The 12,878-nt window shown below is 51.5% G+C and overlaps 5 protein-coding genes across 5 annotated transcripts; all 5 read right to left on the bottom strand.

Moving 5' to 3' along the window:
• Positions 1–2,413: 2,413 nt before the first annotated feature.
• Positions 2,414–4,316, bottom strand: MIND_00175200 (F-box domain-containing protein; the record flags this gene model as incomplete). The annotated part of the gene is made up of 6 exons (XM_037358672.1): positions 2,414–2,493; positions 2,551–2,592; positions 2,638–2,911; positions 2,965–3,158; positions 3,205–3,820; positions 3,870–4,316. The coding sequence occupies 6 exons, from the start codon at positions 4,314–4,316 to the stop codon at positions 2,414–2,416; spliced, it is 1,653 nt and encodes a 550-aa protein (XP_037226582.1).
• A 142-nt stretch (positions 4,317–4,458) lies between these two features.
• On the bottom strand, positions 4,459–5,806 carry MIND_00175100 (uncharacterized protein; the record flags this gene model as incomplete). The annotated part of the gene is made up of 11 exons (XM_037358671.1): positions 5,609–5,806; positions 5,474–5,557; positions 5,355–5,422; positions 5,187–5,305; positions 5,083–5,140; positions 4,976–5,030; positions 4,906–4,924; positions 4,820–4,852; positions 4,597–4,771; positions 4,534–4,547; positions 4,459–4,484 (listed from the first exon to the last, which is right to left on the bottom strand). Exons 1-11 carry the CDS (start codon positions 5,777–5,779, stop codon positions 4,459–4,461), a joined length of 822 nt encoding a protein of 273 aa, XP_037226581.1. The 5' UTR covers positions 5,780–5,806.
• A 294-nt stretch (positions 5,807–6,100) lies between these two features.
• MIND_00175000 (uncharacterized protein) lies at positions 6,101–7,441 on the bottom strand (the record flags this gene model as incomplete). The annotated part of the gene is made up of 8 exons (XM_037358670.1): positions 6,101–6,422; positions 6,477–6,517; positions 6,564–6,631; positions 6,684–6,703; positions 6,748–6,856; positions 6,901–6,979; positions 7,032–7,193; positions 7,244–7,441. The coding sequence occupies 8 exons, from the start codon at positions 7,439–7,441 to the stop codon at positions 6,101–6,103; spliced, it is 999 nt and encodes a 332-aa protein (XP_037226580.1).
• Positions 7,442–8,243: 802 nt separating this feature from the next.
• On the bottom strand, positions 8,244–9,572 carry MIND_00174900 (uncharacterized protein; the record flags this gene model as incomplete). Its single annotated transcript, XM_037358669.1, has 6 exons — positions 8,244–8,736; positions 8,788–8,922; positions 8,975–9,133; positions 9,191–9,244; positions 9,298–9,336; positions 9,385–9,572. The coding sequence occupies 6 exons, from the start codon at positions 9,570–9,572 to the stop codon at positions 8,244–8,246; spliced, it is 1,068 nt and encodes a 355-aa protein (XP_037226579.1).
• Positions 9,573–10,594: 1,022 nt separating this feature from the next.
• On the bottom strand, positions 10,595–12,384 carry MIND_00174800 (HMG box domain-containing protein; the record flags this gene model as incomplete). Its single annotated transcript, XM_037358668.1, has 3 exons — positions 10,595–11,859; positions 11,907–12,254; positions 12,315–12,384. The coding sequence occupies 3 exons, from the start codon at positions 12,382–12,384 to the stop codon at positions 10,595–10,597; spliced, it is 1,683 nt and encodes a 560-aa protein (XP_037226578.1).
• Between the last annotated feature and the right edge of the window lie 494 nt (positions 12,385–12,878).

Genomic DNA, 12,878 nt, shown 5'->3' with positions numbered 1-12,878 from the left:
AAGGTTTTAGATTCAGAAAGAAGTCACCAACTTTCTGTAGTGCCGACTATCGTCTGCTTTGTTGCCATTGAAGTGATTGGGCGTCGTTTTTCTCCTAATTCTTCGCTAGTTCGATAGCATCCCTTATATACGGAAGATTGCGGCTCCCAGTCAGAATCGTTGACACGCAAACTGGACAGTTCTTGCAGTCTGTGCTTCTATTCCGGTTCCTGAGGCGGATGCGTCCCAAAACAGGCGCGGAAGACGGCGGCCGCAGTGGTCGTTTCCCTTGCCAAGTCAGTGCTATCTGTCAGAATCATGTCAATGCTTGTCGCAAATGAGAAGAATGCGCTCGGTCACGGTCTGGGCCGATGATGGTGAGGCGCGGTCTGGCGCGAAGCATGATCTCGGCGATGGTCCATGGTCACGCCCGGCTTGGGACAGTGTTTGAAACAAGAGCTTGAAGTACCATATTCACCGAAAAAGAAATGCCGGGGAGCTTCTTGGTCCACCTCGAGGCTCGCAGCGACATCGTCAGGTTCGAAGATGCTCAGGTCATCTTGAATGACTCGGTCACATGGCCGGACAGAAGTGGAAGATTAGGTCCTTAGAAAGATGACCTTGGGGCCCCGAGAGCCGCAGAATAAGGAGAGCGATTGGGGGATTCAGATAAAGGAAGTTGGTGCCACGAGGCTGCTCAGTCGGCCTCGGACATCGCAGCCTTTGAGGTCCTTGTAACGCTTTCTCTTTGTTGACTTGTCACAATCGAAATTTGTGCCTTTGGCTTCGACTACCATGTACTCCAGGCGGGGCAAGGCCCGCTACAACACCGATTTCGCTGCGCCAAAAACGTGTGCCGGCTTCTCCCTGAGTGGCGAGTGCACCAGCCCTGTCTGCTCGGGTGGCTTTTGCAGCAGCCACCAGGGACAGGGTATGTGGACCCGCGCGACACACATCTCGTCAAATGAACGCTACCAGCACGCCCAAGACCGGCGCTGCTCTGGCCTCACGCTCAAATACAACCTCTGTCGCAATCGCGTGGCGGCTGGCGCCTTTCAGTATTGCCACCTCCACGGGGCGCAGAGACTCCCGACAGGCTTGGGTGATGGGCCACCAACAGAGTCGCCGCTGAGAGGAATAGTGCGAGCACGGGCGCGAGAGTTTGACTGGCTGTGGCAACAGGCACACAACCACTACTATGAAGAGCGGCGACAGGAGCAGCAGCGACGAGAAAGAGAACAGTGGGAGCGCAGTCGTCGGCAGCAAGAGAGTGATCGCCGTCGTCAAGAGGAGGAGGAGAAAGCAAGGCAGCAATGGGAGAAGCCCCATTCATCCAGCGACAGTGGCAAGAAGCAGGAATACGACTATACGCGAGGTAGAGGGGCAGCTGAAGACCGCAAGCGGGCCAACGCGCAGCAAAACGGCCTCGTCATCCTCCAACGCTACATGGAACGGGGCACCATTTTCGACAGCACTTGTTTCTCGGCCAAAGACCCCAGCTCCTTCTCTCGTATTCCGTGGCCAGTCATTGCGTCGGCCCGTGGTCCGGAGGATGTGACGGTGGAAGGCGTTCTGGCCTTCTGCAAGCTGCTCACAATGTTGCAGCATGCTGGCTTGAAAACGGTCCGGGAGGTTGACGTGATAATGAAGCGAATCCTGCTGCGTTTCCATCCCGACAAGTTTAACGAGCAGCGCATCGTCGTGGCAAGCATCCGAGATGAGGCACAGCGAAGGGCTGTGATGCAGGCAGCGGATGTCGTCACCAAGACGGTCAACAATTATCGGGGTGGATGATAGGTTTTCGTGTAGTCGGACATTGTAAATATGTTCTTTTATGGTCGTACGAGTTGTGGGTTCATGACGTATATCCCGCCGTATCCAGTTCAGACGTGCAATTTGAGTTGGCCATAGAGGCTGAGATGAGAGTTGGTCGGCGCACGTGGGGTGACACCGTCTGTGACACTTCTTCCTTTCTTGCCCGACCACGTTCAATTCGGTCCCAAGGTCGTTGTTTGGCACTGTGTCGGGTCAATAAGATCATATGGCCGCAGTGGCGCGTCGGTTTTGTCGACCTAGACGGTCTTAAGCTTGGCGGCCTGCAGCTTTGCAGCGTCAATAAATCTGAAAACGAGGGGCAGTCATGGCTTGGTACAAATACGATTAAACAGGAACAACCAATTCATAACGGAGACTCGCACCTCAAGTTTTACAGCCTCAACTTTCTTTGTCCTCGTGCTTTTCGTTCCTCATTTTAGGATCTTTGACCGAGCCGCGAGCGTTCATCTGGTGCGGGTAGAGAGCAATAATTCAACCTTGCTTCAGATACTGCATACATATAGCTGTTCTGAAAGCTAAACTAGCCTATATATCTGTACAACAGATTTTCAGGAGTGTCTGTAACCTGAGGTCGAAATATTGAGAGGTAACATCTTGATTACTGCTCCTCGATTTCCTCGGTGAGCGATACCGGTGCCAGGTTGATGCTATACGCCGCTGCTGAATACGTCCGATGCGCTAAAAGCAAACACAGTCAGCAAAACGCCCACAAAAAACTCCAGAGATTTGGCTCACGAAACCCGAACACCTGCACGGTCTCATCGCCATTTTCTGCACCTGCGATTCATAAGCAAAGAACGAAGAGCGCCAGAAACAACGCACGGGTGGTTATCCGGTCATCAGACAGCGCCTGCACATACGCCGCCTCCCTGTATTCGTCAGGGGCCACTTCCTGCGCATGAACCGACTGGAACACAGGATCGGGCCATGTGAACCAGTTGAAATAGATGCCCGTAGGCCCCAGTTGCAAAGAGGTCAGGCTATTCAGCGCAATACCTGCAGTGAAGCCAGCAGCGCGTGTGGCCACTATTGTTGGGGGAATCGTGTTGTCGCTACACGAGTCAAGGTCAAGTGAGAGGACGTAAATGCCTTGAATCTGTAGTATTAACTAGTTAGAGAAGAAACACTAAATGATGAGACGGAACTCACTGTAGCGACTCCAATCCTATTGCTCTCAAGAGCGAGGTACCTGGAGGTCCCGCGCGGCGAGCCAACTTGAATATCTAGAGCAATTTCTCGGAAGGATTTGACTCCATCAATGACCCGACGATAGAATGGGACTACGATGACCCGAGAGCTGGACAAGAGAGCGACCAAGTGTGAGCCACATTCAGACAGACGCACTGTAATTGCGATGAACAAGGCATTGGTAATAATACAGACACATACCACTCCAAAATTGGTCCACCAGTCGTCCAGGAATCTCTGGCGTTAATCGATGTAAAACAGGTTGCGGCTTCAGAATCGCGTCTGGAAGCCATCCCGCTTGATTTTCGTCCGCTTCAAATGTGTAGGAATTGTCGCCGTATGAATATTGTGTGGAAGGGATGTCGAAAACGCAAAGCCCTGTCGCGAGAGAAAATCCACGGAGGGAAATTGTGTCGGAAACAAACGCGATGCCATCCGCACTTAGCGCAAGACACATGAGCTCGCCGGAGCCCGCCCAAAAGTTGATGGTCTGGAGGAACGACCCAGACGGAACATCCCAGAAGTACATGTCGGTGTTCGAGCCAGCCACAATGGTGGGGTAGGCCAAATGGAAGGCGTAAATTGTGGTGTCAGTGGGTGGATGCAGCAGTGCCCAGGGAGTGAATTTGCGCTTGGGAAAGGCACTATTTGCTGTGGTTGCCGCACGAAATTGTGCCTCGTCAGGAGGTGAAGATGCAGCAAAAACTTGTTCGTCGCCTTCTTGCTCGACAAGTTTCCAGACCTCGAGATCGCTTCCGCGATTGAAGACAATAAGTCCTTCGTGGTACTCGCAGTGGGCGGACTGGGATACGTAGCCCTGGATTTGGCTCAGTACATATAATGCCTGACCAAAACTAAAGACGCACCTTTGGCAAAGCCCAAACCAACTCGCCGCTGTTCATATCCGTAACTCGAAGTTCTGGCTCCATCCCACTCGTGGTAACGACGATAAAACCCTTCTGTTCGTCTACTTTGATGCCATGAACGCTTTCCCCCGCTGCCGCGTGGTAGGTAACACTTGACGCGGATTTACCCAGCCATGCCTGTTTAATAGAGAGCTGAGTCTTGCAAAACGACCTCCAGTCAGTTGAGCCGGCCAATGCTCGCTGAGAGACAACGGTTTCGATATTGTCGAATGTAGCGGATGACGGGATGGCGAAGTGTCGAATGGCAGCATTGCGGTAGACCTCGAGTTCGTTGGTTTCGAAGAATTCGTGCCAAATGTGGGAGGTGCGCGCAAGTGCGGAAAGGGAAGGTAAAGGTAAGTGAGAGAGGATGATGAGAGTGACTTCGGGTGACAATGGAAATGACATGTTAACCAAAGACCAACGACTCCCGGCCGGTATTTATAGAGATTCACTTCAGGTCATAGATAGCAATGATCGGAACATTTCTCAGAGGATGAGCCACAATGTACAGTCCTTTCGCCCGGCCGAACAACTTCCTGATCTCCATCTACTGCAAGCGCAAAATGCGGAGGACTGAAATGTGTTGATATCAGCTCAAACCGGAGAAATGAGCAAAACGTACATAGATTGAGGAAACTAGAAAACTGTGTGAGTAACGGGTGAGCGAGAGGACATGAAAACTTACTCAAGGTAAAGACTGACAGCACCAGCAATGAATTCGTCAGGCGAGAGGCGCTTGTTGACATTGTAGGTGTCGTAGACGATGAATGCGCTGAAGACCAGGCAGCCGCAAACGGTGATGACGACGTCAGTGGTGTGGGTGAATGGCGCCACCAGCAAGTGGACAAAGGAGGTAGTAACTGAGAGCATATTAGTTATGACGAGTCGGCGAGGTAGATAAGACTTACTGAATACTATGATTGCTGACAAGAGGAAGGGTCCTACAAGAGATTGATCGTGAGTAGTAAACAACACACGACGACGCATGTCATACCCCATCCTGCGAAATCATACTGGGTTCTTATCAGCGCCAGCAAGCCAGCAGAGTCAAATGAAATATTCACCTTGCTCTGGAAAGTGAAAACAGTCAGTGCGAGGAATACAGCTAGGGTGATTCCGCTGCGGATATAATCAGTATCATGACTTGACAGGGAGTCGCAGATAAACAAACAGTGCTTGGAGAATGATTTGATTGTCATAGTGAGCGACAGCTATCCCCACAACATACGCTGCCTGAAGGTGTGTATAAAATCGCTGTCGTCCCGGAAGCCATACCTTCTAGAAGCGTGAATGTCGACAGCAAGACGAGATTCAGCGGGTGTAAATGACGCTTCCATTGAAGCAAGATCAGGTTGACGAGAGCGAGTATAGCAGGAACAAAGAGCGCCCAAAGACTAACACGCTTGTTAGCTGCAAAATCCTACAACAGCACAACGAACGCACTGGTTCATAACCCAATCAATCGCTTGGGACGACTGCGACACGGTTCCCGCAATGATAATAGTCGCAAACTAAGCAGGGAAAGTCAGGTCCAAGAACGTGTGGGCCGACCAAGGACACACAATTTGAATCATCAGTATACTGTAAACCTTGCGAACGAAGGCCTTGCGAATTTGTGGGGCGCTATCTGACACCGTTGTCCCATACTACTTGTGCGATAAGCAGTCTGCAAAAGGCCGAGCAATGTGTTGAAAGACCTTAAAGTCATCCGGAATCCCATTGACCTCGATTTGATTCGCAATACTTCCGCTGACAAGAAGAGGAGAAGCCTCTGAAGCGCTCTCCACATCTATAAGTGGAGTCTCGTCGGTATATGGTTTCAGTTGAGGGGTCGTGTACGTTGGTGGAGGGACGGGATAGCTGCTCATAGTGACGGTTCTGGACAAGAGCTGTTGGCACAGCCACATCTGTACATATAAATAACTCACTGCCAAAAACTCTATGCATTGCAACGAAGGGTGACTCGTACTATCTAGTCAGCCTACAAACTTGAAGTTCACGACTACATAGTATCCATAGCAGACCTTGTTCTTGAAGTAGCATCAAGTATCGGTCCTGGGACCTGCTACCTCTGTCGTCTAAACACTGGACTGGAAGGTCCAGATTGCGATTGCCAATGTGCTTGAACACATCAGTGCTATTCGTGTCTGGATATGCTATGTACATTATTTGGGTATTTATTTTCCACTTCAGCCACCTGAGTTTACCTTACTTCCTCCCACCGGCAGTCCAATTCTCTGCAGCTGTATCTCGATAGCGCTGTCCGTACCCTGACCCGCCTCAAGATCTAACCCAAATATCGACACGTCATTAGTCATCACCACCTCCCGCCCGCTGGTTTCATCGCTCCCCCCGCCTAAGTCTGAGTCACGGAACCCTGGGGAAGCAAGCTCGACACGGATGTGAATGAGCATGTTCACGTTCCCAATGATCACGCCCTGGACATCAACGATAAGGACTTCGAGTGGCGAGCTTGTCTGGTAGGTAATGACGAAGAAGATCGCCCATGCGCTAAGGATAACTCGTTAGTACGTTCCAAAGAACGAGTATTTTTAAGTTCCTCACGCTAAAAACACCGCACTCTCGACCAAAATAACCAAAACCGACTGAAGAGTTGTCGATAAACATTCGACCAGATTCGAGCTGACAAACCATGAAGGGCTTCGCCGCCATTGCCCCTGAGGCGCGACAAGCACTCCAAATCCGCCAGGCGCTGAATCCTGTTTGGTGGGGTTTCAAGGTGCCATTCTGGGTAGGAGTAGCTGGATATACCTGTGCAATATATGTTTACCCTGCGACGTCAATACTTGAATAGCCCATGCCATAGCCAACTCACGAGGTTGTGAGTGCCCAATTAGCCGTAAACCAGCCATGATAGCGTTGGAATGTTTCGCCGAATTTGTCAGCGGGCTGAAAGAACACGAAGGTCAAGAAGCAGCCGACAACTGGACGCCTTGAGTGGTGGCTGCGGCAGGAGGCAACGACAAACTGATGATTCCGACCCAGAGAAGGATGGGGAAGACGACAATCCGCGGGTTCCTATTCCAGATAACCCACAAGCGGTATATCTGCATTTTCAAGTTAAATGGAAAACCTCCACTCGTCTTTTGGAACACGCACTAAGACAGCATCTCCGATCCAAATGGTGAGCAGCGTTAGAAAGTTGTTGACAGCTTGCGCAACGACCGCGCATTCTTCCAAATATATGAGGAAGCTTGTACTCGGCGCGTTTGTCGCTCGGGAGACAGACTTGAAAAAGCGAAAAACGGAGATGGCCCAATGCTAGAACAATACGGTGAGGTAGGAAGATGGCAGAGTGAGTGAAGACGCACAGCAGTACACACGACAAGCAGCGCAGCGGTGGACAAAACCACTGGGTTCCATGCTATAGCAGAGAACTTTGGTCTATCGGATGCCGAATACCTCGAATAGCGCAGAAACGCCGTGACGAAACACAAGACCAGAAAAGTGCCGTAGAGGGCGCTCTCCGCGACAAGAGACGCTACAAGCACCCCAAGCACCGCGACCATGCTGTTTTCCCGAGTCAACGGGATAGAAATGAAGGAGCGTGAGCCAGAAAGCCCAAGGGCGGCCGCCCTGTAGGCAGTTTTCACAGGTGACTATTACACGGGACGTTGTGGTGAGAAAAAGAGCGAGGAGTGGGGAAACGAGATTTCGGACGCGTCAGCGGAGGCTTTTCTGAATGCTGGGCGCCATTCGAGCCTCGGATTACCGGCTGGGAACCCGTAAATCACCGAGTGCGGTGATAACCGAGGGAGAAATTGCGTAAGCCTGGGCAGTTGGAATTGCTGGAAAGGTGGGCGGTTGTTTTCCTTTCCCTGCGGGCTAAGAGTAGAAGGACTTGAACGAGGCTCGGAGGTTCAATGTGCCAGTTTCGACAGTTTCGACGTATATGTGACAGTCACACCGTTCTCAAAAATTAAAATAGTTGTCCGAAATCTCACCATCAATCGCGTCGTCCACTCCCCACGAAAGATTCAGGATAACAGACTGACAGTGCACTCGGCCGAGAGGCTCTAATGGGTGCATTACAATCACCACCAACACATTTATCGTCATAGTTTTTTTTGCCTACTAGTATGGATGCCTTTCAATTGCAACTCAGGCTGCTATGTAACCAACTGGTAGGCAATCTTAGTAGCTCGTTCGAGTATCACGAGCTTGAAGTGCAACTGTGATTTTGTGAATAGCAAAGCATCCGTGTATGGTAATTATAGCGAGGTGTGCTAATACAGGGTCCAAGAAAGGAGAGGAGCTAAAAGGATGGCAAGTAACACGACTAGGTATCCAAGTTCAACCAATGGGGATGGTTCACACATGGCCGGCAGAGTACCCTGGAGGCGGGTCGTTTGTGGGGCGCAAGACCCACTCCATTTGGGTGCCCACAGGCATTGCGGCAAACATGACTGGGGAGTCCAACGAGCGGGTCGATACGGGTGACAACAAGGTCAGAGAGCCTGTGTCGCTGCTGAACCGCGATATCGTGGACATGCTCGTCATCGATGTGTGAGAGCCAACGGCAACCATGCTAGACGGCATAGCCGAGCTTGACTCGCTGAGACGGACAAATCCTTTGCGAGAAGATGATTTCTCGTCGGAGGCCGGGACCGTGAATCCGAGGAACGGCGCTACCGTTGGCGAAAAAATCGTCCCATCTTCAAGCATGAACTGAGCGTGACGCTTCCGATAACGCCATCGCCAGCATAAAGCAAGGAGGAGAGCGAATCCAATAACTCCTGCAACTGTCCCACCAATAAGCGCGCCGATATTGCGTCGTGAGTGGGAAAGCGTTTGTGGAAGAGATCTACACGGAAATTTAGATATGTGTTTATTTGAGTATAAACAGAGTACTCACGGAATTCCGGTACTTGTACCTCCGACACCGGCTTCCTTCTCAGTCGTAGTGGTAAGAGCTAAAGCCACAATAGATCTGTCGGCGCTGATGGTAGTGGTGGCAGATTCAACCACAACAGTAGTTCCGGGAAGATTCCTGAAAAAAAGGCTGGTTAGTAATGAGGAGCGGCATGCCAAAAATCACGAACAGGTTGGCGCCGATCGGCTCCGCGCTGGTTGTAATGGCACTCGTGCTGATCCCTTGGGTTTTGGTCGGAGGTACCTGACCTTGTGTCTGTGTGGGCTTTGAAGTAGTAACTGATCCAACGGTCGATGAAAGGGGAGTGGACACCATTGTTGGTGGCGAGCTAGCAGAAGATGATTCATAAACTTTAGGAGACATTTGTCAGAGAATAGAAACATACCCAGGGCTTAAAACTTCATACGCCGGGCCAGTTGCGAATGGTGTGGTCTCTCCGCTGTTTCGCCTGGATTAACTCTGCGCAAACTCTCAGTACTAGTGTTCACTCACACTACCGCCGACGAATCATACGCCTCTATATAATGTGTTCTAGCATTGTCAGCTGAAGTACTGAAGAATAAAGAAGCTTGAGCTTACCCTACATAGCCTGGCACGGTGCTGAACGATCCACTGCCAGAGAACGCCTGTTTGCCTGCGACATCCTGCCTCCAACTATTCTGAACCACGATCTCGAAAAAGAACGACTGGGGGTCCCCGGGCTCGGCGGTATACGTCACAATGACCTCGTTGTTTGCGCCGACAGAGGGCGCATTGGTGATTTTCATCCCGAGAGCAGTGGAACAAGCTGGCAAAGGGCAAGCACGATGGGATTTATCATGATCTGGAGGTGGGACTCCCAAGCACCGCAATCTTCGGTTCCTTCGATTTCAGATTGAGGAGAACAGAATGATTGGTTCTGCTTACAATATCAGAAGGAGTGGCGTGTAACGTGCGTCAACAACTTGAACAACATGAAGTGATTCAGAGACAGTCTGAGCGAGTTTAATATGCAGTCATGGACTCCCAACAGTATCCATACGCACCACAGAGACCTTCTATCATGCTTGTATGCTGCAGGGGAGCAGGTGAGCCGATTGAACGACTGCAAATTCCAACGATGTTCCCAGACCGTCGTTGTCTGTTGACCCCCAGACCCTCAGCTTGTTCCTGGAGTGGATAGATGGACAACGAAAGCAGCAAATAGCGGCGTGGCCGCGGGCATCTTCGAGAGTTTCCCGGGAGCTTCAATCGCAAGTTTTGCGCCGACGACAGAAATGATCAACGAAATCCGTCAGGTCTATTAGCATGACGCGGGAATCTGCCGGGTGCTTGTGTCCCATCTGCGATGCCGAGGGTCAGCGCTGGGGCGGCGCTGGACGTGCCACCAATGGTCTCCACGATTAGAATGACAAGCCAACAACGTTCAGGAATGGAAGGTCGATGCCCTGATTTGGAGAGTCACATCAGCGTGTCACGTCATGTCTCAGCCTGCATATGGATTACAAACTGTTTGAGATTGGAACAGTGGCTTCTCTGAGCTGAGCTGAACAGGCAAAGTAAGACAGGACTAGAGCGACAACCGCTGGTTGCCTTGTTATTCAAGGAGAACAGAGGAATACAGCTTCTACAACTAGATAGTAGGTAACGTATTTGAGCGATGGCAAGTTTGGAGGGGTGGGGGTATGCTATATAGATACAGATAATTAGGTGGATACAGATTTGTGCAAATCGCACGATGCTAAAGCTACACGGGATCATTTTCCAAGAAAGCAAAGCAAGAGAGCAAATATTTAAAAAAAGAAAGCCATCAAGCAAACTCAGCCGCGTACGAGACCTCCTCGAACCCCTTGGACGAAATGTCCATGGACGTGCCAGTGCGGATGGTTGACTGGAAGTTCAACGGCTGGTCGTCGGTGGGGTACTCGAATGGCGCATACGCTGCTGGCTCTGGTTGCTGCGTGAACACTGGCGGTTGGAACTCGATGTCGCCAAGAGGGGACACTGGGTGGATCGGTTGTGGCGCATGCAAAATCCCAGTCGAGTCAAATGGACTGACGCCTTCGTTGACAGGCGACCGTGTTGGTGCAGGAGCAGGAATGGAGGAAGCAAAGGGGTTCATATAACCCGACTGGAATAAAGAGGTATCGGCATCTGGCAATTCCTCTTCGACGTGTTGCTGCTGCTGGATAATTTGCGACGGGTCGCGGAAAAAGGCCTGAGCACTGCTCGCTCGACGATGTCCAATGGAGACGTTGTTGTTATTGCTCCAGCCACCATAAGCACCACCGAAGGAGAACGACTGACGGTCCCCAAACCCAAAGCTGAAGCTCGGTCGCAGGTACGAAAAGCTGCCAGTGCCGTTCATCCATGACATGGACATTCGGCTGTTATCGGAGATAGACATCGGCATCCCGCTCAGAGAGTCTTCTGCCGCACTTGCCGGTGGTGGGAACGAGTATTGACTCGATAACGGAGGCAATGTCAGACCCCCATCGAAGAAGGGAACCGAATAGTCATTGGGAAGCGGCACACTGGAGCTGCGACGATGGCGCCAACGTGGATCCTCCCTGCCTTCTTGGTGTAACGGGAGAGGAAGCGAAAATGGGGAGCCAGATGTTTGGGAGCTGGCCAAAGTCGACGATGGCGGAGAGTCAGGATAATAAGCAGGGTCTAGATGAAGGAGAGGGTGTGGGAATTTGGGGTTATGATCATAACCACCAGGACCAGGTGACGATGAGGTAGAATGCACAAGAGTGGGATGCAGACGCTCATCGAGGTCTCGAACAGCGGACGCGAGTTCTTGGCCTTTTTTGCCTTGCAAAAGAAGAGCAGCAACCTCTTCGCATCGACGCTCGTCTTCTTCTGGCGAAAGCTGGCCTTTTATCGGACCACTGACCACACGGGGAGCAGGCGAGTCACGAGATGCGCTCGCAGCGGTCGCGCCACGTTGCTTGTTATGAACGGGTCTGAATTTGTAGTCGGGGTACTTGAGCTTGTGTTCAGCCTTTGCGTGCTTAGCCTTCACCTCCCACATGTGCTTTTCGTGGAGGGGAAGAGCGCGCCAGCAATTGCCTAGCAATAATGTTAGTTGTTAACAGATGCCAGGTCATAAAACGCACCGATAATCTTGCTTAGACTGCCGTGATTGGTTTCGATTGTCCCAGGGACGTGTTTTTGCCGCACAAAGTCAGCGCGGAAGAGCATGAAGGCGTTAGGTGGTCGGGGTATATAGCCCTGGCTCCGTCTCTTGCCAGGTGGCTGGCGTTTGCGAGTGGGTGGGGGAGCAGGGGTCTCGCTTGGTGGGAAGATGGGGAGCGGCATATCTCCGGACAGAGAGGGAGAGCCAAACGGCGATGGGGTCGGAGATGGGGCAGAGTAGGTCGTTGGGGTTACATTTGGGGCGAACGTGACGGTCGTGGCTGGCGGAGATGAGGAGTTATATCCATAGCTGCCGGGTTTTGCGAAAGCTGACGACGACGATGAGCACGTTGGGAAAAGGAAGAGGATAGAGTAGAAGAAACACTAACAATTAGCAAGAGAACTGCGTCTCCTTCCGATTGCACTTGCCCTCCGAGAACTAAGGCGGACTGCAGGCATTATCGTCGCACGGGGAAGAAGGGCACGAACAATGCCAGGCGATTGTTCCCCACTTATAGCGTTTTCATCAAGTGTGGCCACGCGTGACGTGTGACAGGTGTGTCATGATTGCCGGTTAATTGCCGTCACACATTATCGCGCAAAACTTCCTTGCTTGCTGCCTGAGGGCTTTGTGGGCTTATGCTCCGAGCAGGAGAGTCAAGACGCATATATCTCCAGCCTTCCAGCCCAACTGAAAGTGGAACAGAGTGAAAATAGCTCAGTGCCAGAAGACCCGATTTCGAAGCGTGACATACATACGGTAAGTAATTCCCCATTTGGATGTTAGCTTGTCCTGTCCAAAAATTGCACCTCACGCGTTCTCATCCTTCTGGTCTAGTCTGATGGGCGGGATGGCCACGAGGCTACCCTGACTTTTGCATGGTGGGCGTCCTCCGTTCTAAACCATAGCTTGAAACGAAAATAGCTCGGAGTCCGCCAGCAATCAACCGAAA

Source organism: Mycena indigotica (genome assembly GCF_014461135.1).
Source record: "Mycena indigotica strain 171206Taipei chromosome Unknown Mind.scaff0001, whole genome shotgun sequence".
NCBI lineage: Eukaryota > Fungi > Basidiomycota > Agaricomycetes > Agaricales > Mycenaceae > Mycena > Mycena indigotica.
The sequence above is the reverse complement of the archived record's forward strand: the minus strand, read 5'-3'. Positions and strand labels throughout refer to the sequence as shown.